General features: G+C 23.5%; 2 protein-coding genes across 2 annotated transcripts; both read left to right on the top strand.

Annotated features, from left to right (window-relative positions):
- The first annotated feature begins 3,161 nt into the window (after nucleotides 1–3,161).
- On the top strand, nucleotides 3,162–15,823 carry LOC114132475 (RUN domain-containing protein 1). Its single transcript, XM_027997940.2, has 13 exons — nucleotides 3,162–3,651; nucleotides 6,227–6,311; nucleotides 6,549–6,689; nucleotides 6,747–6,918; nucleotides 7,010–7,104; nucleotides 8,218–8,308; nucleotides 8,733–8,824; nucleotides 12,337–12,464; nucleotides 12,723–12,924; nucleotides 14,580–14,789; nucleotides 14,868–14,965; nucleotides 15,102–15,196; nucleotides 15,608–15,823. Exons 1-13 carry the CDS (start codon nucleotides 3,527–3,529, stop codon nucleotides 15,712–15,714), a joined length of 1,641 nt encoding a protein of 546 aa, XP_027853741.2. The 5' UTR covers nucleotides 3,162–3,526; the 3' UTR covers nucleotides 15,715–15,823.
- A 4,371-nt stretch (nucleotides 15,824–20,194) lies between these two features.
- LOC114132476 (uncharacterized protein KIAA2013 homolog) lies at nucleotides 20,195–24,918 on the top strand. Its single transcript, XM_027997941.2, has 11 exons — nucleotides 20,195–20,587; nucleotides 20,661–20,758; nucleotides 21,296–21,773; nucleotides 21,843–21,957; nucleotides 22,015–22,131; nucleotides 22,213–22,478; nucleotides 22,552–22,639; nucleotides 22,749–22,888; nucleotides 24,212–24,361; nucleotides 24,416–24,540; nucleotides 24,614–24,918. Exons 1-11 carry the CDS (start codon nucleotides 20,532–20,534, stop codon nucleotides 24,808–24,810), a joined length of 1,830 nt encoding a protein of 609 aa, XP_027853742.2. The 5' UTR covers nucleotides 20,195–20,531; the 3' UTR covers nucleotides 24,811–24,918.
- Nucleotides 24,919–26,765: the final 1,847 nt, after the last annotated feature.

Below are 26,765 nucleotides of genomic sequence, written 5' to 3'. Positions count from 1 at the left end.
GTCTTTTTCACAATATTTATAATTTCAACGTAAAATATTCTGATCCACTTGATACGACAGGAAAGGTAATACATACATATTATAAATCATAATTTACTATGTACGTGTAAAGTATAAACATCATAGTAACTCAATACGAATTAAATTATATTTCTATACATTTTGTTTTTGTGTACCTATACTAGCTATTTTGTTTGTACTATACGATGATTCTAAGCTACCTATTTTATGTTATGCGTACTGTCATCGATTTATTAAATAATATTTATTGAATGTAAACGAGTTGTAAAATTTTCACCAAGTTTCACCTAACCAAGTTGTATATTTTTAAATTTTGAATTTTTATACTTAATCATACGATTAATTATTGTTGTTATACATAATACATTGTAAATTGTAATATACCTAATAAATAATATATCCTATAAAATTATCTATTATTATTTCTCTATTATTCTTTATTATTCTATATTATTTATATTTTATTATTAATACTATTTCAGAAAAAATATCACAGGTCAATGTGCTTTTATTAATACGTAATTAATCTTAAATAATAATTATAATGAATAAGTTACTTATTGTAATTTTTTATGGATTTATTCAATACGCTTAAAAATATAAATATAAAATTACCAATATCTTGTAGATTATGAGAAAATTTGTTATTTTCGACTGAGGAAACTGTTTGACTAATATGGTAACCAGTAAGATGAATTTTAATACAGATTCTGATTCATCAACAATAGTCAGTACTATAATTATTTAATCGATTTTCAATATCTGTATTTTTGACTGAAAAATACTAATGGTCATTAACACGAACAATTTATAATAGTTATAACTTATTTCATACATAATTAAAAATTACTTAAATTAAAACATGATAAGTTGGTTTTATAAATTAAAATTAATTTTTAAAATCAAAATCCATTTATTGAAGTCTTAGAGTTTTATACTTTTATCATACGATATCATACTTGGTCGTATTGAGTAGCTTGAAAACACTGATTGTAATAATTAAAAAGTAGGTACGTAAACTATATTGAATCGTGTAGGCGAACATATTTCCAGATTAGATCTACACATTTGGAATAAATTAATTAACATTTAAAGCAAATTTCAATTTTTAGCACTTCTATAACTGTTTGACCATACAAGTTACCAAACTATAAACTAGATTCTATCTATTACCAGAAACCACCCTCAAAGTTGAAGATTAAAGCATTTTTACTGCTTCTACGACTGACATAAAAAAATTATAGTGTAAAATCAATACTTATTATATTCATTGCTCCGTTCAGAATTTAAAAAATGTATTTTAACAAAATGTAAATAAACTTTGCAATGAATCTTTCGTATATTTTACGCAAAAGATAATTACCTAGTGAAAATGTTTTAATTTATCGCATTATATAAAAGTTTTATTATTTCAGTTATCATTCAGTTTTATGCATTCAAAATAAATTCGAATAAAAAACGCCTATAGACAATTTTAGGTTCTTACATTAAATAAAGTTAGTTCAAGACTCGAGTAAAATACATTTAAATATGAATTATCATTTGTCAGTATAGACTATAGATAGCTCACACATAATGTATTAGTAATTTATGTAGTCCACAATATATTGTTAATACGTAACATTGTTTATCGACTGCATTTCATGTTAAAATTTATGACCACAATATATGATTTAATTAAAATTGTTCAGAACTATACGTTTTGTATAGTTGAGTAATAAATAGTAATACATAGTTGAGGTAATGTCTCTGATTTATTTGAATAATAAATTTATTATTTGATTTGCATGTTTTTCATATATTTATAACGTTACTACAGAAAAACGTTTACAGTTACCTACTCTGCAATGATGAGGACCACTCAGATACACTTTCCCAGTTATTTTTGTACTGCATTTATAGATTTGTATAATATGTGACTGCAGGTGATTCTTTTATCTAACAACATTTATTAGATATTTCAGACTTCAGTACCTATCTATCTCCTAAAATATACCTAAAATCTATTAATGATTTTGAAAAAATATATTTTTTTTTTTTACACAATTTCGAGTTAAAGTGAAATAATAATTTTTTTAGTTACTTTTTTAAATGAAAACATACATTATTAATTTCACATTTCGAAACAGATTATTTTTCGGAGTATTTTGGTGTATAAAAATCAAAACTCGGATTATTAGTTTATGAATTATAGGTATTTAAAGTTGAGTTAACTAGAGTAGTTGAAAAATACTAAATTTATTTTATACATTTTATCTATAGTTGTAAACAAAAATCCTTCTAATTATTATTTGTTCAAACCGCTCACTATCAGCCGCGGTCGAAAATGTCCGTCAATTCCGACGGTCGCGGCATACTAATATATTAAAATCCACCACCGGAAGTAGATGGGTATTTTCAAATTTACTTCCTTCCATATCATCGTTAATGCGATTATTTTATTTTTCACAATTAGGTATATTAAGACGTAATACAAATAGGTATACTTTTTATAAAAATATTTAATAGGTAGCTAATAGGTATGTTTTAACAGTATTTTAACCGTTGTATGAAAACGAATAACGTAAAATTAATAATAGGTATTGTAGGCGGACAACCTGTTATAATATATTATAATTCTGATCGCTTAAATGATTTCAGTTAATATTTGTTTTAACTCAGCGCAAAATATTGTAGCAATACATAGCTAGTGTATCTAATTAGGTTATGCAATACACTAACTTATAGAGGCTTATAATAAAATAATTATTAATTCATTTATAGGTAAACGATAAATAATAATGTAATTCAACGTGATTTTAAAATTGCCAAAACGCATAATTATTTATAATATAAATATGTTATATATGTAACTTATCCATTTAAATCCGCACACACACAACCTATATATAATATTATATACTTAATTCGTTTTCATTGAATTCATTCGGCTTCGTATGTAGGTATAGTATGCTACTACAGCCGTGTATTATTATATATTCAATATTGTACTTGACAACGTACGCAGTATTATGATTATATATAATGGTATGCGCCAAGTCGAGCACGAACTTTGGGAACCCGTTGCTGACGTCATACCAAAAATCGATAGGCCCTCCCTATAGCACATATCTAGGCTTCTATATAGTGTTAACAGCTGCAACTGACAAACGTGTGGGTTGCGTATTTAGTGTTCATTTTCCCGAATCGCTTTACACATGACAGTTTGATAGCGAACTTGTTATAGCAAACAACAACTTCCAGTGTTTATATAAAATAAATATCCTTTGTTTTTTTTCCGATGTATTGTGTAAAATTTGTATGCTTATAAAGTTGAAGTAACAACAATATAAAAAAATAATAATAATAATAATAAAAAAAAATTATAACTTCACCCGTTTACTCGAAATATTATTATAATTCCGTCTAATCACAATTTTTTTCTAATAACTTAAATTGCCATATTGAACAAATTTTTCTCAAGTTAATTTTACAAATATTTATTTGAACTTTGACTAATTCTACAATGGAAATAATAAAGGCAAACGATGACAGCAACATAAGCATCAAAAACTGTAATCGGACGGATATTGCAGATGAACACGACAATGCACTTTACTCGTTTTGTGAAACTAGTCATCCGAATTGGAAGTAAGTTCTAAGATTAAACTACTAAAATTATTAAAATATTATTTTTATAGATTCATCATTTTTAGAATGTTTTGAAATAATATATAAATGTTTAAAATATAAAAATGTCATCTTAAAATTTAAATTTTAGTAGTAAGTACTTGTAGGTTTATAGAATAAATCCTGAATTAGAACAATATATACACCCAAAGAAAATTGTAATAATTTACAGCACAGTCTTATCAAGTAATACAATAATGTATTGTTTGAATTTGAATATAAAAATATCACCATATGGTTTGAATTTTTTTGATAAAAAATTGTAAAAAACATTTTTACCAACTTAAGTAGAATTGTTTAGAACATTCACAAAAATTGAATTTATCTATTGCTCAACTTCTATGATTAATCCCTTTATTAAATACAAAATTAATTACTACTCCTTGACAATAGACTGTTTTCTGTGTTCTGCCTGGAATACTTTCTAAGACATATTTTACATTTTGATAATATAGTCAGTCTTTAGAGATTTTTAGTGGGGAAATTACCAAGAGTATTTAATTCCTGGTCCCATAAAAGTACGTCAGAGTTTGAATGCTTAAAATACCTAATATCAATGAAGAATTTTTATTTTTAACAAACGTTACATTAATTACGTTAAAAGTTAACATGTACTTAACATATTCATGAAAATAAAATAAATTCTATAAAATGAGTATTAAAACTAAAATTTTGGCTACATAGTAGTTGCACCGCAAATATAACTATCAATAAATGTTTGTTTTAATCCAAAGTGCTATAGGGTTTTAAATAACTACCTACGTTACGTCATCTGAGTTTCATTACGTAATATACCTACTAATATTCGAATTGTATAGCCTTATTAATATTTACTATTTTATAAAGTCTCTATTATTTATTCATACCTACAATATTAATTATTGTCCTTTTAAAATAATAAAGACAGCTAACAATCACAATATAGGTTTATTTATAACATTATGGTTTCATAGTACTATAATATTACTTAAAATGTTTTATTGTTAATTATTTTAATACATATTAATATTATATAATATTATTGTTGACCATTTATTACGATAATTAAGAATTTAAATACATAAAAATAAATATCAAATACATTTTCTCCAGTGCCATAATATTATTATATATATATATTTTAAATATAACAAAAATTTAAAATAAAAAGGACCAAACATTTTTAATCGTCCTGTATTTATAGTAATATTATATAGTCAGTCTACGATGTAAAAACTAGGAAGGAGAATGAAGCTTCATAATGTATATAACATTTATTTTTGTATTTTTAATTTTTAACTAGCATATGAAAAAAAAACAAAGAAAATCTTCATTTAAAAAACATTATTAGACCAGGATGCAACTAGTGTAACTATTCTCAATTTTGAGGGGCTTGAGTTTTACAAACAATTTTGCGATAAGACTAGTTTTGGGGCATTATGATTAGGATAATTATCAAAAGAATATTTATGGTATTGTGAGACTATCCATTCAGTACCTTAAAATTATGTAATAATTTTTATTATTTATAAATAATTATTATACTGTTGAATGTTACTGGAAATGGGGTACCTACATATTTAAACGTTCATAAGTTTATAATTTTTATAAAAAATAATGTAATTTTAATGGGTTTTAAAAATATATAAATATATATTTATTTTAATTTATTCACATGTTTGCTTCCTTGAATTTTCCTTCTTTCACAATTATTAATCTGTAAATTAAATCTATTCTATTTAAGATCTAATAAATTAAATAATAGTTAAAAAATGATTTTTTTTTTTTTTACCAATATTATCGAACAATAATTGTCAATAATTTATTATTGTATTGGAAAATTAAAACTTTTAAGTTTTCAAATGAAAATCGTCTACGACGGTTAAATAAATGAATAAATAAAATTAATTTAGCCAGCCATGACCTTGGAACACATTATATAATATAAAGATAAATATTAACATTTCAAATACGTTTATTTAGAACACATTTTGAAAAAATGTAATATAAAAGCAAAAAAATACCCAAATACCCAAAAAACATTAATATACAAAAAAGCTAAAAAGTAGTGCATTTTATTCTGAGTAGTACTCGTATAAATTGAATTTGTAGCTGACATAGCTACGTTTTTGAGCAATAGAAAAAAAAGTAAATGCCTTCAAAATCCATACTCTAGTTATAGTATTAAAAATTGTAATCTAATGTCCTGTTGAATCGATGAATAATTATTATTATGATTTTTAATAATGTAAAATTTCTTAAAAAAATTATCAGTTATATTAGAAACATCAAATGTAAATATATATATTTTTGTGTTGGATACACTATTATCGATTCTTAATATTTTAATTAATTTAATCTCATTAACTGCTTATAATTAATTATCCTAAGCAATAGACTGTTCAAATTTTGCTTTTTTCTTAATATTACTATTATAAGTGGCGTATTATTTTATTAAAATAACTATACTTAGTTAAAAATAACAAATAGATATGCTTAATTAATATATTATTATAAATAATACAGAATTATGAAATGTCAAAATTTGGTGTTTTAGTGAAAACAATAAAGTTGGATACTTAGAAGAACAATATGAAATTCTTCATTCATCTGTTATAGCTTTGACTTCACATTTTTCACAGGTAGCATACAAGTTATGATGAATACAAGCACTTATATATTGTTTATCATATTGCACTCTTCTGGTTCTTTAACTAATTGCACTATAATTTCTTAAGAATGACAAGCAATATAGGTTTGATAACTAATTTTTTAATACTTATTATTAATACTTTCATATTTTAAATTTTGAAACACTTCTTCTACTGACACGAAGTATCTAAATTTATTAAGTGTATACATATGTTTTTAATATGCAGGTACAGTTAAGAATTCATCAAATTATTGAATCACCTGACGAAGAGAAAAAACATTTACTTAAAAATTTAGAGGAATTTGCATTTAAAGGCATCCCAAATGTGTATACGAATTGTTCTTTGAACCACTTACTCGTAACAACGGTAGACTTTTGTTAATTGTATTTAATGAACGAAAATGTATAGTCTTTTTACTCTTAGAACGATGATGACAAAATGGTGGAAAAAAAGCATCAAGTTCAAATTGAAGTAATCAAAGAAATGAAAAAACAGCTGGAAGCTTTAGAGAACCATATATACAATAATAAAGATGAATTTGATCTTCCAGAAAGTTTCGTTGACGTTTTCCGCGAAAGACAAAACAACATAATTAGTAAATATTATCTTTTTAATTTACATCAAATTTATCTTATTTTCCCGTACAGGTTATTGATTCAATGATAATCTAATGGTTTTGTTTTTAGATCAAGTAGAAAAAAAATTAAATTTAAGTATTAAAAATTCTAAAAATATGTCCGTAGAAGAACTTAAAGAAGAAGTCGATAACGCAATTCAAAAGGTACGTAATCAATCAACTAAATTATTCTACTAAACACCTACAAGTTATTATAATTTTACATTCTAGTAAGATAACACTCTAAACTCTTAAATTAACATCTCATAATTAGGTCATATGAAATTTATGCTGACAACATCTCTATAGTTTATTAAAACATGTATTGTCGTTGTTATATCTGTTAGTCGATACTTATAACAGATTCTGCCGGTAAAGTTTAGGTTCAGGTATAATATTTGAAAACTGTAAACAAAATATTTTACGAGGCCTTTAAGTTATAACGCTCCCTGCTTATAAAATGCCAGTTACATAAGGATATGTAAAATGTGTTTTCTCGTTGTGTGGGTCTGATGTAACAGTAGATATTATATAATATTATTGTCGGCAAACATTATAACAGTCGATAGATTATTTTCGGACTTGCGGTAATGTATCGATACAATAACAAAATAAATAATACTAAGTACAATGCACTGCTTTATACTTCTATTATAATATATTGTATTTGTTAATCGGCGTGTTTAAACAAAAAAAAGCACAAACAATATACTAAAAGTGACCTATCCATTGTATGATTTTCGTAAATTTTTTTAAATTTCGTAAATAAGGTTTTTGAATTAGTAAAACACATCTTTTGGAAAAACTTATATTCTTTTTAGATTGTTGGTGCTATTAAATTTATGTTTTATATCGTATTTTTATTTTCTACTTCCATTCATTATTGGTCTTCTATCAATACCCATCATCCATCCACTTTGTTATTATGTGACACACCACTGTTATTGAGATATGTCAAATACCTACTCAAATATTTAAAAATATCTTTAACTTGAAAGTTTCAAGTATTGAGTTATCAATACTATTGCCGTGAAATATTAAAAAGGACATTTTTTTATTTAATTACATTTCATTTAATAAATATTTATTATTTGTATAAAGTATAAATGTAATTTAATATATATCTAAAATTGGAATAGTAAAATTAATAATAACTATTAATGAATAAAATCGATTTAGTAAATTGAGTGTTATGGCTTGACTGTTGTACCTATACTAAATATAATATTTTGTTTAATAACTTAGCAAAATACACATAATATAAAATTCTTTATTTAGTTGGTAAATCCGATGAAAGCCACAGAACATTTGGTCGATCAGTTAAAAACGCAAATAGCCGATCTTGAAAGATTTATACAGTATTTACAAAGTACGTATAAAATTAATTATTTTACGAAATACAAGTTAATAGAATTTTGTTAATTATTATCATCTAAGAAAAAAATATTTTTACATTAATTAAATAATACCTAATAATAGATTTAAAATTTAAAGAAATGTGTTTACAAATTAGTACAACAATTCTTGAATGCAATTTTAATATATTTTTTTTAACAATTAAATTATTATACTCAATACGAGTATATTTACCAAAAATCAAAGCACAACTAAATAAGTTTAATGATGCAAAATTATTTTTAAGTTATACAAATAGACAAATTAAATTATTTTAAATTAAATCAATAACAAACAATATTATTGCTATTCATTTCATTTTTTCTAATGCAGAACTGGTCCACAGTATACTTTCTATCTGGCTATATTTTTAAATTGTTTATACTTATTATTTTCAGCTGGTAAAATCAAATTAAAAACTCCAGGAGAAAAAAACAGTAAAATATCAGTATCTAAAGACAAATGTTTTGAACGCAAATCGAGAGACGTGGTAATTACAGTATTTATTCTGCACGTTATATGTATACTTTTGTTTTTTATTATAATCTTAACTTGAGTAGGTAAATAAAATATTTATAATAAAAATAAAAAAAAATATTTATTATCAATAAAAAAAAAAGATACAAATATAGGTTAATATAAGATGAAAAATAAAAAAAAAGTTTAGTTCAACGTAATAAGACAAATACGTACATATACTATAATTTTCAAAAACATTTCAATTTTTGAGCTATTTATAGACATTTGAAATTTTTGAAAATTGTTCTTTGGTCAAAATGCTTAAAAATTTAATAAAAGGTTCCTCAACATTTTTTCATGTAATATCGAAAATATATGGTCACAACATCTTTTACAAGCGTTTAAATTTAAAATACTGACGAAATATTATGTAAAAGCTCAAAAAATTTCAAATTATTTTGTTATAAGAAATTAATAAAATTTATTTTTATAGCTAAGATTTGAAAATGTATTACAAAAATTTTCATAAGTTTTTCTACTTAAAATAAAAACAAAAAGTTTCCCAGAAAGTTACACTAACTTTTTATGGGCGTTTGAAGTTTAAATGTTTACAATACTGAACATTCACCTGTAAAATAATTATTTCTCCTTATAGTATATATTTGATATTTTATTGTAAAAAAAAAAAAAAAAAACAATAGAACGTAGCTATGTAGATACTTGAATTTTTTATCAAATGTTTGTATTGCCATTTTTTACATATTATAATAAAATTTTCTAAATATTTGGAATCTTTTTAAGCGTTTCATATTATATGCATGGGAAATTTTTTAGTTTAATATTTTTAAATGTTGATAAAAATTTAATTTATTTGCTTGGCCACAAAGCTTGTAAATATAATACATAGTCCCCCATAATTTGATGTTATAGCTATAAACAAATATTAAAATCTATCCAAATATAATTTTCAAATTCAAATTTCAAATTCAGACGAAATTATAAATGGTATAAATTGTTTTGTTATGATTCTAAAACATTATTCGTGGTGAATTTTATGTATATTATAAATATTACTAAATACGTAATAATTAATTACGTTCTATACGCAATAGCATTTACAAAATATGTTGAAATTATGTTGATTGATTTTAAGATATCTATTTATACTATACCTATGCTATAGCCTGTGCAATATGCATCAATTCACACTGTTTCACAGTATTCACAGTGGTCAGTGAGATATTATTATTATTATTTTAAGTCATAATATAATATGGTATTAATGCATATGTTGTATTATTATGATAAATATACCTAAACACTAATAAATAAAAATATAACAAATGTCAAATTCAATGTTTTCGGAAAAAAATTATATTAACTTTCTGTAGGTACAATAAGATATATAAAAAATAACATATTATTTTCATGAATACTCAAAAGTCAAAATATAGATATTTAATGATATAGATCAACGGTTCTTAAACTGTGGTACGCGAAAGACTGCATAGTGGTACGTGTAAGGCCAAGGTTAAATTTACGGAAAATTAAAAATAAATATTCGATTCTGATCTCATTGAAAATGCATTATATAATTCATTTTTTATTTTAAAAAACTAATGAATAAAAATAATTATAATGTAGTATTTTACTGCCTTATTATTTAAAATAAATGTATTTAACTAAAAAGTAAAGTATTTAATTGTACAATTTGGATCGTTCTATTTTTAATCATTAGTGATACGTGCCTGATTAATAATACACCTAAGTGGTACCCCCAAAAAATAGTTTGAGAACCGCTGATATAGACTGACAGTTTGTCTCCGCTCGGAATCGTTTTCATATGTACATAGTACAATGATATATAATTAAATTCAAACTTAACACAACCATCACAGTGACATACTCGATACCTAATGTACAGCAGAACTGTACTGTATACTCACTAGCTTACCTTTAAAAAAAATACTTTCAATGATTTTTGATATTTTTGAAAACAAATGTTGAATAAGAATATCATTTTTCTCAGTCCAAAATTACGAGTATTTGTGATTAAACGATAGGTTTAAAACTTTAAACTAAACAAGATTGATTATTGCTACAGTATTATAGTAGACTTTTGAATAGTGTTTGTAATAAATTCATCAGGACTAGGTAGTTTATATTCTTTTTAATTCTATTATCTATAGCTAAATTATTTTAAATTTTATTAGTTTAGTTATGTGCATCATAAATATTCAAAACCATTTTCTTAGATTAATTAGTGCTCTCAATGGCGCAATAAATATATTCTTTTATTTAAACCTATATAGTATATACAATATACATTGAAAAAAATCGTTTACAATTGAATACATATTATTTATTATTATATTAAATTGTTAAATAATATTCAAAGTTAATTATTTCGTTGATTCGTATTCTACTTATTATTGTTTAGTCGTGTACCTTTAAATAGGTAGGTACTCAACATGTATTTATTTTCGTTAAAAAAATTAATACAATTCCAATCTAGAAATTTTGATTATCGACGGTGTGGTGTGATAAACACATCATTAAAATATTTTATCTATATTTTTTGTTTTAGAGTTTTTTGAATTCATTTGAATTTAGAAATAATAATATTATAAAACAAAGTTTAAAATTAGGCAAATTAGGTAGTCATTAGAAAACGTTGAAAATTGATGCATTATGTACCTATTTATAAAAAAAAAAATCATTATACGATAATATTGATAAATGGTGAAACGTTTCTAGACTTTACAATTAATAATTTTGAATTACAATATAATAATTAGTAATTAAAATTGTTATACTTAGTTAGAAGTGTTATTTTTCATTTAAATATAAAATATTACTCAAATTAAAATGATTCTAAAAAAAAAAACTTTGAATATGTACTTTAGATATTTATCATTTATAATATTTATAAATTATAAGTATAAGTAAAACTTATTAGGAACCTTGTATAATATTTCCAACTGTTTGGTCTGTAAAAAAAAAAAAATGAAAACATTTATAAAAGGAAAAAAACTAAAAACTTTAAATGCTTATACGTATCTATATGTATCTTAGAAAGAGTAAACATATTTTTAAAATTATATCATATTTAAAAAATGCTAAATCGGATTTCAGAATCATCGATTAAGTTTTTTGAAAATTTTTTACTCCTAATGATTTTTACCATAAAGTAGAAACCACTTTCAAAGTTGAAGATTGTAATATTTAATATTTTTACAGCTAAAAAAACGTGATAACAGACATAAAAAACAAACATTAAAATAATATAATTTTTAATTATTGCTAAAATATTTTTGTAGTTAACTATAAAATAATAAAAATAAACACTACTTTATTTTTTAACGTTAACATTTTATCATAAATACAATAATAAGAATAATTTCAATAACTTATTGAAAAAATATTAATCTTGTTATAGTGTTAGTAATGAAAAATATAAATTCTATGCATTAAAAAATGTTGTTTATTATTATTTTTATTTCTAATGATTAAAAATATCTATACTTTAAATACATAATATAGAAAACGGTGGGTGCAGTTAGACGGTTAACTGCAATAATACAAATGTTCATCGGTACTCAAATATCATGCACTCAACGTCATTTCAAAATGAATACACTGAAGAAATCTATGAAAATAAATCACTGGGGGTAAGTCTAAACATTACATATAATTATAATATATAATATAGACATATACATAACTTCAATTCGTATTAGGTACATTATTTAAATAATAATATTTCTATAAATAATATACTAAAAAGGTATAATTATGTTGATTAAATTAGATTATAGAAAATCTAAAAGTTTAAAACACAAATTAATTAAATAAAGCTTTATACCTATTTGTGTTTAAAAAAAAATCGTATGAACATTAAAACATAATATGTTTTTTTTTTTTTATAGTGATTACAGAGCAAACTTGGAGTTAGTTGTTTCAGAATTATTGGAAATGCTTGCTTTACCTGAAATTCATATTGATAGTGATTATATGTCAGACTCCGAAGGTGCTTTAGCTGCAATGGAATGCAACGGAAAAATAGCATTAATGGTTCGGAACCGATTAGCTCCAGCCATTCAACATTTGATTCAACATGGTCTTATGGCGGTAAAGTGAAATTTAAAATAATGTTAATCGTAGATCAAAATTTTGACATTTTATCATGGTGATCAGAATTTTTAAAATTTTGTCCATCTAAACATTAAAATTTCTCATTTTTAATATCTCTATAAATGGTCGAATTCCTTAATGGAAGTCAGTTACTTGTTTAATAATAAAGTCGATTTTTCTATTTTTTTAAGAGAGTTAGGCACATATTAATTATAAATGCTGTTTTAGATCATACATTCATATTATAATAGCAATAAGGATAATATTATTCCATTTTTAAGTTGTTAATTGACAATTGTAGTGCAATATATTATATAGTATAAATATATTGATCTATTGCGGGTGTACCGGAGTGAAGTGAGACGAATGCTCTGTTACACATAGTTTTCATATCTAATACATTTTTACTTTTTACCTAGTACCTATAATTCTGTATTTGTTATTAAATATATCTTTATATTCTGAGACTCTGAGTAGAATGATGATTTTATAATAATTTTACAACGAATAATTAACAGTTTTTTCGATATTTGTGTATTGTGTATACAATTATGTATAGTAGCTAAAAAAATGTTTTAATCCTGCGAATTCCTGCCCTTTGTCATAGGCCTTTGGTAGAAATTTGGATCTAATTAGTATTTTGGTATCTTGTGTAGTCCAAAATTAATATTCTCATTACTAATCTAAATAATCAGGAAAAACCAAAAAAATATCCGGAAAAACTAGAATTTTTACATAAATGATAAAAAGATAAAACTAGTTTTCGACAAATTATAATATACGATATTTTGTAATCCTAAAAATATCCTAATACTTTTATTTTTATTTTTTATTTACTATTCACTAATTGAATATAATTGAAATTAACATTGTAATGTAATTAGATACCTATTTAAATGAATAATAACATTTTTAGTTAAATTTATGTAATTTAAGAATATTATTCTTGTGTACTTAAAACATTAACATAATATATTATTAAATTGTACTATACACAATGTTTAGTATTTTAAAAATACAAGTTATAAATATATACAATGATTTATTAATTAGTATAATATATTGATTTATAAATGCTATGTAATAATATCACTTAGTTACATATTGTAGACTAATATACCATATTTCATTTTTTTCATATATAATGATATTGTATCATTGAATTCAAATTTAACACATCTATCACAGCTAGTCAAAGGTGCAAACTAATTCAAATTATGGGGGAGAGGGAGCAAAACAAAAGTATTCAATACCCGTCTATAAAAAAAATGTTTTCACTGTGATCACTTATATATAAATAATAATAAAATGTATCAAATAAAAATAGAAAATATAATTTAAATTGTGAGACAACAGTAACAGGGGTCAGTGCCTCCCTGCTCCCCTAGATTTGCGCCACTGCAGTTAGTGAACTACTAGAAACTTTCTATTAAGTAGATTGGTACTCATACTTATCCAACTTTTTTATGCAATTGTAACAATGCTATCTATTAAACTATCCACAATTTAATTACAATAATAATATATTAAAGCCATTAAAAATGTAAAATCCCTACTTAAACATTTTACACATTAACATTATATTAATTATATTACAGATACCTAGTCGATAGGAAAAAATTATAATTCCGTAACAATAATATATTATGCAGGTGGGCCAAAGCACGAGTGTCGTACCATTTGTGGACTGTTTGCATCCAAAAATTAACAACTCAAAATCATCAATGCACGCATGGGAACTCATATTAAAATACTATGAGGTAAAAAATGGTGATTATTTCAACTCAACACCAGCCCGTAAACTATCTCAGAGTTTCAATTTAGACATCGAAGGTTGCAAATCATCAATTTCTTATAAACAAGTAATTACTCGCTCAACAATTATTTTTGTGAATTTAGATTTTTTTTTTTTTTGCAATCAACTGCTTTTTTTATTACAGTGTCTACTTTCTATTATTGGGAATATAATTTCATCCCATTCACGATATAAACGAAGTTACGGTTCGTGTTTTAAAGCATTCGTGTGCGCTGGACTGAAGTAAGATGCATACAATTTAACACTATCTGTATTTAAAATATTTAGTTAACAATATAAATAGCACCAAATTTAATTATCCTCAAACTATAAATTTACTAAATTATATTTTTATTTTAATAAAAATTTACTTTTTCAGTTCAAAAATGTTAGTCAATTGGTTAAAATTTATATTCAAATGTCAACCACTGGTCGAACTTTACTATCAACCTTGGAGTTATGTAGCGCAAACAGGTTCGATTTATTTTTTACTTCATTGAAAATAATGGTATAGGTTTATTGATGTTAAGAAGACGTTATACTAAGTTATGTTATCTGTCTCTAGTGTAAAATATTACAAAAAACAATTTTTACTTAAACGCAGTATTAAATAAGTTTAATCAAAACTAAAAAAAAAAAAAAAAATAAAGTAAAATAAACAGTAAATAACAATGACATAATAATTGTCTAAATATTTGAATCAGAAAGTATAAAATACAATTAATATACCTAAATAGGTTTTAATGTATTAAAATAGTAATAAGCTATATATATACTATGAGTCTATAATTTTTAGTCTGTACATAAAGATAAAAATTAAAACCTTAATATTTGATATTACTTATTGCTTATTGTATATAACAATAATAATTAATTTTATTTCAGGTTTCGACGATGCATTGCATTCACTGGAAAAATTGAATCAATATAATTTCGATCTACCTGCAGATTTAGCTATTCGACAACTACAAAATATAAAAGATGCTTTTTAATATCATTATGTTTTAAAAATAATTAATATTTTTGTAAACAGAAAATAACTAATTTTTGTCTTTGTTATTTATTACATTATTTTCGTAGAATAAATAAGTTTAATATAACTATTTTTTCCTTTCATACTAATGCATAGAGAATATCAATTATCTACTTCATATAGTGGAGCAAACTATGTTTTTTTTCTAATAACTTATTCAATCGACTATTATCTTAGTATTTTATCAACTACCACATCATAATATAATGTATATAAATATAATATAAGCTTTATGATATTCATATCAGAATTTTACCCAATACACTGAAGTATCTAACTCTAAACTTCTCTTTCTTACGTTAATTGTTAAAGAGTTTATTTGCTGGTTAGTAGTAATTTTCTATTTTTAATTCTTTTCTAATTTTTTTTTTTTAATTCGTAATATGTTTTTCATATATTCTTAACCACTTGGTTCAATATATGTAAATTAGTTTCATAATTAATTTGTTTTGAATTCAACTAATTCAGAATAAGTTAAGTTATTCTACTTTTTTGTTTTTACTCCATGTTTATAATTTAAGTAATTTTTATTTAAAATCATATTATTTTGATGACTAGTACCGAATAATTCAATGTGCAATAAATTAAATTTCCTAGTTACCTACTTCATTTACATATTTATTAGAATATAACTTTTAGAATAAGAATTAAAATACCTACCTAGTACCTAGTAATAAACTAATAAAGAATGTATAAGGCCAAATAACGGAAATGTATTTTTTCTGAAAAAAAGGTTTTAATGGAAATTAATTTTATAAAATGTTCTACATTTAAATTTATTATAAAAATCGATACATTTGCTCAGATATATAAATAATTAGTAGATAAATAGTAAATAAAAATATAGTAACCAACATTTTGCATCAGAAAGTATTAAAAGCAATGCAATTTACTAAATAATAAAATTTATTTAACATACAATTTATTCATTTAAAAACATATTGTCATATTATAATTTTATTTGGAGTAAACTGTAGTAAATAATAATACGTTTTAGAGGTATTGAAATAAGTTTCTAACACAAGTTATAAGAATATATTAACTTAAAATCACTAATCAATAGTAACATCCGGTTATTCACAATAATGAGCTATTTGTAATTATCATAATTTTTAAAAGGTAATTATTTTATAAATAAGAAAATCTGAATAGTAATCAATAAATATTTAAATAAGCAGTGAACCTGCATTTTTTGTGTTCAAAATCAATTATTTAATTCTATTAAAATTTTAAGCTAAAATAAGAAATGCCCCTTGTTGCAGAATTATATACTATTGTAAATTTGTAACTATTCTAAAATAAGACGTAAACAAGGTTAAGGTCAATAATTATAGATTGTTAATATCCTGATCTCATTACACATCTATTTCATTAAATTATAACATAAATATATTTTAGTAATTATTTTTGAAATTATATACTATATTATGTACCTATAATATTTATTCATGTTACCTAGTTAAATTGTAAATATTAATGATATGCATGTGACGTAAGTACATTGTACCTACATGATTTCGTTTTATAAAAACAAAAATACACTTCAATAAATATCATTTTAAATTATATAGTTTACGTAAATTTTATTAAGTAAATAATTTATCTATGCAGTACCTAGACACAATTGTAATATAGCATTATTGACAATAAAATAAAATAATGCTTTGTATATTTTACTTAAATTTCATTAAATTTCAATTTCAAATTTAAATATTGTTTTAATGATTTGGTTTTAAATTACCAGTTCATTATTAATAATAAAATTATGTTAATTATTTACCAATCAGAATGGTGTAATTGTGTAAGTAGCAAATTTTAGATTGATATCTTCATAGATGTAATATTATTAATAGGTATATGCAGTTATTATGTGATTATACCTGGGTACTCTCTTCAATCTCTTAGTCGATTAAACTACGATTATTTTGGACAGTGGCGGACTAAACTTAAATTTTAAATGACGCAATTTCAAATTTAATTATTTACCACCAACACCCCCTAATATCAAACCTACCAAATTCATGGGGCTGTCCCATAAGCATTTAAATTTGACACTACCCCCTTTGAAAAATTGAAGCCTCCGGCATACCACTGGATATGGAGATATAGATGAATTAACTTTTAGACTTTCTGTATTCAAAATGTAATAATAATAAATACCTAGATTTTACAAAAATGTATGGTAATATATTATACCTATTTTTATGCCATAATAATGTTACGATTCATCTATTTATTTATTATTCATTGACTCAATTTATTTATTAAAAAAAAAATGTTTACAAATATGAAATAACAAAAACTTGATTCACGATAAATTATAAACTAAGAATAAGTAAAATAAATACCTGGATTAATCTTGAGTAGGTAAATGAATATTTAGTTTCGTTAATATTTTTTATCTTTAAAATTATTTTGTCCTCGTTGTTGAATTTTATTAGTTTCATTAAGTTTGGATTATTTTGATCAATAATAATATTCATACGAGATTTATCGTATATTTTTTTACTTATAAGACATCTTTTAAAAGGGTTTTTACTGTTAAACCTAATACATATACTTCAAAGTTATTTTAAATACTTACTTTATTTAGTTATGTAATTTTCATGATGAGTTTGAAAGATTCATATAGGTAGGTAATTAAAAAGTTCAATCACCAGAAAGCAGAAAGTATACCTACATATTTGTCACATTGATATTGATATACTATATAGTATATGCTATAAATAGTTTTTAAAACGACAATTGGAAACGTAATACATATTTTTCATTTCATTTTCCAAAACGGAATTTTTTTTAGGGTATTTCGATAGGTACCTGTATCATAATTTAATTTTGAATGAATGTTGAATAGTTAATGAATTATACTCGTCTGAAATTTTGATTTTATACATTTAAATATTCCGAGTTGTATTCTACTTCAGAATATGATATAAAAAATGTATTGCTTTATTAAAAAAAAGTTAAAATTTAAAACACGATAACAATAAAAAAATCTAATATTATTTTTAAAATAGACTTTAAATCATAAAATAAATAGGTATTTTTAAAAAAGTATAACTTCTTGAAATAATGAGTGAAAAGATTTAAATGGATCACCTATAGAATTTTATTATAAAAAAATACTTTATTATTATTTAAGAGCAGCGCGTTTGTATTATGTTTAAATGTTTAATCATAAACATGGTTTTGAGGAGTTCATTGTTGGAGTTATAGGGCAATTCTATTGTACCTAAATTGAAAAAATGCAATAAATAAATTTTATTGGCGATATTTACACAAATATTATTTTATTCAAAATATAAATATTAAAATTGTTCATTTTAATTAATACACTTTTAAAACGATTAGGTACAGATAAATATAAACTAATAAAATAGAAAATATTTATTACCTGTTACCTACCATGTATTATACTCGTATTAGGGTTAGGCGCAAAATAGCAAACTTTTTTGTACTAGCGTGTATTTTTTTTCTATTCAAACTTAAAAAAACTTATTCCTACGAATAAAAATTGTTTTTTAACAGTGGCCCGTGTTTTCCATCTGTCCTTAGGTATCTATCTTAATGTATATTGTCTGTAGTTTTCTGATTTTCTAAAAAAAATATTTATTATATTTGTCTTTGAGTACCTACTTATAAAATATAATATTTTAATTTTTTACAATAGAGCCTATCATTATTCTGATGTTTTTAATGGATTAATTATGAAATTAAGTGAAATACTGAAATTTGTATCTATCTATTTGCTCTTTTTATATGAATTTTCAAATGTTTTTTTACATCAACATCGTAATATTATTTTCAAAGATTGTAAACGTGCCACTATATCAGACTGACATAAAAATTGTACATTATCCAAATGTGCTTAGGAATAATGAAGACATTCAAATTCATAGTTCGATAGTTCATATACATTTGATCATATAATGAATAGTACCCGAGTGCTGGATTTAAGTTAAATATTTTGTCAACACATAACCTATGTTATAATATATAATATAACATTATAATATTATTAATGAGAAATATCGACTTAAAAAAATTTTTGCATTCGCGTAGGTAGGTGGTACCTATCTAAACGAATCGTTTACAATATTTATAATGTCCATAATATTCATAAAAGGGCCATCTCAGTGGAGATATACCTAATTGCAAAACATGTTCATGGACAATAGGTACCTAAGGTAAGGTATAGGTATTAAGTAATTATTATTATTACTTATAAAGTTATAAATTATCATATGCATTTTGGTCGTTTAAATAAAGATGTCATAGTCAATTAAAAAAAAAAAAAAAATATTCGTGTTAAAAATGTGAAATGATTTGCTTGTCAGTTGTCACTCATAATATTGTGGAACGATTCGATTAGAGACCGCAGAAATGATAGAGTGATGAAGTAAATTATCTTATCGGTTGTTGTTTACTCGATGAGATAACAGTATCACTAAACGCCGGGATTTCGTAGTACTAGAGTACCTACTTACGACTTTATTATTATTTATTATTATTATAAAGTACCTACCTACCTATTTAGTAAAATTTTGTTGAACACCTGAACTATTGTTTATGCCGACAATTAGGCAGTAAAAAACAATGTGAAACCATAATTGGCGCGATAGGCATCTAGTTCCGCACTTCCGCGGGTATACGCCTGTAAAATTGTTTTTGTTTACGCCGTGTGACGCGATCATGTAACCGTAATACTGTACCTAAATGCACTTTTAATCTGATTAATAATCGTTGTTGTCGATAGTTCACACGCGTTGCAGCAGTATGAGTTCTCGAGATTTCCTGTACCGGTTGAGAAGGAGCCTAGAAAAAATAAAAATGTAAGCATTTGTTTATACAAATATTGCGTGTGTGTTAGTCAACAGATTAACAATCATGCCTTGTAAATTACAGCTCAAAGAAAATCGCTATTGTGGTAACTTTTTTTGTCACTTTGATATTTTATCTGAGTCCTTACTGGAGATCATCCAACAACCGAAGTCTCGAGTACGGTATGTCTTTAAGATATTTATATGCATAATTGGTGTTATTTATCGTAAGTAATGTAAATAACATGGTTAAAATTATCATTGATACTTAATTTATTTGTACACAGTTGTATAAAGTAATGCAATATCTTTTCGATGAATGGAAGATATTGTTAATTCTACACCAGTTTACAAAAGTTTTTAGTATAAAATAAATAACAATATTTAAATACTAATTTAAGTATTAGTTCATTTATATGATGGTGTCAAAACTGTTTGAACTTCACAAATAGGTACTTACTTTAACTGATGATTTGAATTTTTTTTTTATCAGTAAAAATATAAGTAAGTATTTAGGAAATAAAACCGTTTTAACATCATCATACAAACGTACTAATTACTAGATTAAAATATATTTTATGAAGCTTACAGACATAAATATACAAAATTAAAAAAATAATGTTCAAAATTTTAACTTAATTGTTAAAGAAAAAAAAGTTAATCTTACAATTTTACTATTGAATACTCAATAACATATTTTTTTTAATATATAATATATAGATGAATTATTTATGAAGAATGGTCTATTTGAGAAGCTATCTTTTCATAAGCAAGCTTATGATATGTTTGATGCCAACATTAAGCATGAACCATTGGATTCTGATGAAAAGCCTTACAAAGAATTTATAGGAAATGGTTATTTTGGAACAACACTAGATTATGATTCTCCAATCTATATAAAAGGCAACAGAGCATTATCAATACCTATTTATTGGTATCCAATAATCAAAATAGATATTGAAGCTCAGTCACAATTGGCTACAGTTGTCAATTATAAAAATGGTATAGCATACCGATACGAATGTTTTTCCAACCGACTCCAAAGTAGTATAAAATATTTTGCATTCCGAGCCTTGCCAACAATTCTTGTCCAGGATATAGAACTAACAAATCCTACAGATTTTCTATTATTTGCTAAACTAAAGAAACACTCTCATAAAACACATGGTTGGTCAATGTATAACACACGTTCCATAAAGTAAGTTGGTTTATAAATTCATATTTACATAAATAAATTGTACTAAATTGTTTTGTGTTATTACTGTAGACTGCCTGACCAGACTGAAAGTTATATAGTTGAATCTGGTATTAGTACATCAACATCTGACAACCCAATTTATGGTGTTTCATTAACATACTCTCAGTTTCCAATTAGTGTTAAGGTAAATTAAAAAGTATATTAAGTAATCTTAAAATATTTACTATGTTTATTTTTATAGGTCGCACCACATAGTATATTTAAATTACGTATTATAATTGCAATAGAGTATTTAGCTTTGAAAAACTCCTTAGAGTTTACTGGAGCTAAGTCAACTTTGGAAAAAAAATCAATTGAAGTAAGTTTGATTATTTTGTTCATTATTGTTATTTTTAATACTTATGTAAATATATTTCTTATCTATTTTTATAATCTCCAGTCAATATTAAAAGTTTTACATTATGAAAACATTGAGAAAACACATATTGATATTTGGGAGAAGCTATGGAGTACTGGGTTTTCAATAAGCGTGTCAAAAGCCAGTGGTGTTTTAAATGGAGATTTAATCAATGCAACAGTGTACAATGTTTTATCCAGTGTTCGAGCACCTACCTATGAAATTTCATCTTCTCCTGCTGTTCTTGCTAAAGTTGCTAGTAGTCTTTCATATGTTGAAGGTTGTTATGGTGCAAACCACGATACTTTGTATGTATATTTTACATTTTGTATATATATAAAAAAAAAGAATTTAATCATGTATTTCTTGATATTATTTTAGACAAGCTGTAGGTTTATGGTCAAATCTTTCTTCAATTGAAAAAATTAACAATGCTGTCTCATTATGGATTCTTACTTTAGAAAAACAAGTAAATATTGTTAATTTTACTTTCATAAATAACAATTACACAAACAATTCTTTTTTTCTTAAAAGTTATAGTTAATTATTATGTAATTTAATTATAATATTTGTTTCAGGGATGTCATAATCTTGTTTATGCGGGGGCTTCTGGAGTAGCTCAAGCAATGGTTTTAAGTTTTGGTAGTTTTCGATTTAGCAACCAACATTTGGAATTTAATATGCATCCAAAGTTCTTACACAGAGATTTTTATTTCCGGTAATATTAAAAATATTATGCAATATGCATATTTAAAAATATAATTTATGTTATTGCTAATTGTTGCTCAATCACTATGTAAACATTATTGATAAATGAGAACTTCAACGCATTATAGATGGGCAGTTCTAATTATTTTGATTTCAATTTCGAATTCTATACTCTTATTAATTAAATTAAAATCTATACAGTATAATATGCTATATTATGTTTAAATATACACAATACATCATTAAATAGTAAATACAACGATTAAATTACACATTACATTTTCATTTTAGATTCTGAGTGATGTAATGAATCTATTGATATATGATGGTGTGTGTTTTTTGTGTTTATATATGATAAATTGTTGAAAAAATGTTTCGACTTTCAATTTTGAGGGTAGTTTTGGATAGCGAACTAATGGATACAATTTTATTATAGTTCAAAAATAATATTTTTTGTGTTTTAAATAGTTTATGGATATATTATTATATATAGCAAAATATACTGTTACTAAAATAAATTACTGCAATATCAAAAAACATATCATAAAATATTCTTAGTGATATAATAACTGATGAATCGTTTAAAATTGTTTTATGTATACAATAATATATTAATGAAATCAAATTTAACACATTCATCGCAGTGATCATATTATCAGGTCTCATTACTTAGAGTATTTCCAATATTTCCACATTTTATAATATTTTAAAGTTTTGATTTTACTTTGTTATTTTTATGTATTAGCACTACTTTATGTATATATTATCTCTTAAAAGTATATATATTTATTATCAATATTAATCAGTTTCATCAGTTTATGCTCATAAAATAATTTGTAATTTAAACATAAGATTATTGCTGTTTAAGTATTTTCATCGATAAGGAAGCCCTATCTTGTTTTCTGGTATTTTAGCAAATCACTCAATTATACTTATTTTTATTTTTAGTCATATTTTGTATTATGCACATTTTAGATTAGTATGATTTTTGTAACATCACAAATATAGTAAAAAAAATGTTTAAATTTCTATGTAAGGTGAAAGGTATGTTATAATTTGTTTCTTTTTGTATGACTTAGCATTTTAGTGTATATTATTATGCTTATTGTGACCTTTGTTAAGAGCTATAATTCACGAGCTCTGGTTATCATAGTAAAACATAATTAAATTTATTAGATTATTTATTTTAAATTATCCAAATTTAAAGTTAAATTATTATTGCCTTCAAGTATAGATATTGATTATAATAACTATAACATACATTTTATATATTAGATATATCAATTTTATATGTTACTATTTTTAATGAATATGTAAATAAATTTTTGTATAGACGCCTCAACTATGGAAATATGACTCATATAAATGTGACAGTTTCAGTCCAAGAAAATAATAAAGCCATTATCTCTGTAGCTATAGACCGCAGTGATAAGAACTATTATGCTTGTGATGGTGGATGTTTAGATGAACCTGTTTTATTAGGGTAAATATTGTTTTAAAAAAATTATAAAAATATCTAATCAATATTATTTTACAGACCTGAGTATAAAACGTTTCCAGTTAAGCTAACTGATCCTGTAACAGGAATATTATATTTGACTTATGATAAAAAACATATGGAAGATTTAAAACATGCAATTCATGTTAAAGAAGTTTCAGAAGGTATTTCTTTAGTTTTTTTATTTTGCTTTTCAATCAGTATTAATATTAAAATGTTTAAATAATAATATTTTAGCTCCTGCACATGAACATCATGTATTAGCACTTCATAAACATGGTCATCGTCTTGGAGGATTGCCTACATTTTTCTGGGTGGCAATTGGTTGTTTAATTGTCATATTTCACCTTTTCTTATTCAAATTAATTTACAATGAATATATTAACTGGCAAGATAAATCAAGAATAAAATATGGTAAACTAGCATATAAATAAACATTATTATAATTATTTCTATTCTAAATACTAATAAAATTAATAACTATTTCACAAATATTATATGTTATTTTAAAATAATATATAAACCATTATACATTTTCTTGATTTATTGTTATTGTTAATTTGATTCAAAACGTATAAGATCTCATGTTAAAACATCTAATCATAGATTTAAATTATTTTTATTGGTAAAAAAATCATTAAAAACATAAATAATAATTCATTTTGCGATTGATTGATTGACAATATATTAGAATTAAATGTTTTAAATATAAAATTCCAATTATAAACTTAAAAATTGAACTAAGGATTTAAACTTATTATTCCTATAAAAAAATGAAATTATTAAAATATTTCACATTTCAATTAATATCTACCTACTATGGAATCTAAGGAAAAAGTAAATAAAAATACTTGATTATTTAATAATTAACAGGGTTGGGCAAAATAGCTGCATAATTTATTTAAAATATAAAAATGTATTTAAAATAGTGTATACAAAATAAATAATTTTCTTTTGATAATATATTTGAAATTAATTAATATAATATATAATCATATATAAATATGTATTAATTGTTGCACTATTTTTAATAAAATATAATCTATACTATATTTTGAATAAGAGTGGTACCAGGTAGCTGACTTCTGTTGCTTAGAAGTAGCTTTGTTCCAAAGCTTTACTTTGCGCACCCACTTGGAGGAAGATGCATCTGTCCACTGCCTACAAAAACTAGTTGCCGTCCAGTACCGCTCTTATTCCAAATAGAGTATAATATAAGGTTATTGATATGTTAATACTCTCTAGTCATATAAACATAAAAATATAAAGCATGATCATAAATAGTAAATCTTTTACAAATGTAATCTATGTTTAAATAATTATTTGGAGTTAGAATTGAACTAGGAGAAAAAAAATGTAATAAAGATGACATGTATACTAATACTCAGTATTATCAATTATTATAACTTAAAATGAAAAAATACAAAATACAATTTTAAAGTATAAAACATAAATTGTGAAACTTACATCTAAAATGTATACCTATTTTATCCATCCTTACCTAGTAATACAATTTTATTATTTTTATTAATATAAATATTTCATACTTTGTATTATTTGATATTGTTTTTTTCTGGGGGGGGGGGGTTGAATTGTAATTGGTATTGATACTTTCATTATATAAAAAAATATTTATGTTTTTAGTTTAACTTGCTATAAAATTACCAAATACACTTTTCAGCGTATAACAAAGAATTTTTGAATCCATGTATTTCACATTCATTGTATTTTAAACTTTATCTGTGAACTTTTATTATTAAAAAAATAATAATTAATCACTCAGTTTGAAAGTTTATTATGAGAACTATATTCAAAAGAAAATATATTTGATGCAACCACTTTTACAGCTAACAATGATTTCTGAATTAATTAAATTACATTTAGTTTGTTTAATATTTAAGAACATATTTTCAATATACTTCATCAGCTCACAGATAAAAAATATTTAATGAAATATTATCACAACTATTGTAATCCCGAAGATGATTTATTTTAAATAATATATTTTACATATTAATAAATTGTGATGTGTTATTTATTAATACCATGCTTATTTATATTATAATAAAAGATGTTGCCTATTATCTATTTACCTATAGTTAAGTATTTTTATTAGTTATTCTTACTATATTATCATTTATAATACTAAAAAAATATTGTTTAATATCAAAAAATTAATTAAGCAATTCGTTAGAATAGTTTATCAAGAAAAAAAAAATTGAATTTTTTGTTCATGATAATATAAAGTTTTATGTACTACTGTTAAAAGTATTATCAATTCTATCCAGTTGTTTTTTATGTCAAAACTAATATTATATTATTTGTATTATTTATTCATTTATTATATTTTGTGATAATACTGCTAACTAATAACTATAATATGTATGAT

This window comes from Aphis gossypii, chromosome X (assembly GCF_020184175.1).
Source record: "Aphis gossypii isolate Hap1 chromosome X, ASM2018417v2, whole genome shotgun sequence".
Taxonomy (NCBI): domain Eukaryota; kingdom Metazoa; phylum Arthropoda; class Insecta; order Hemiptera; family Aphididae; genus Aphis; species Aphis gossypii.
Note: the sequence above shows the minus strand (reverse complement) of the source record. Positions and strands in the feature narration are given on the sequence as shown.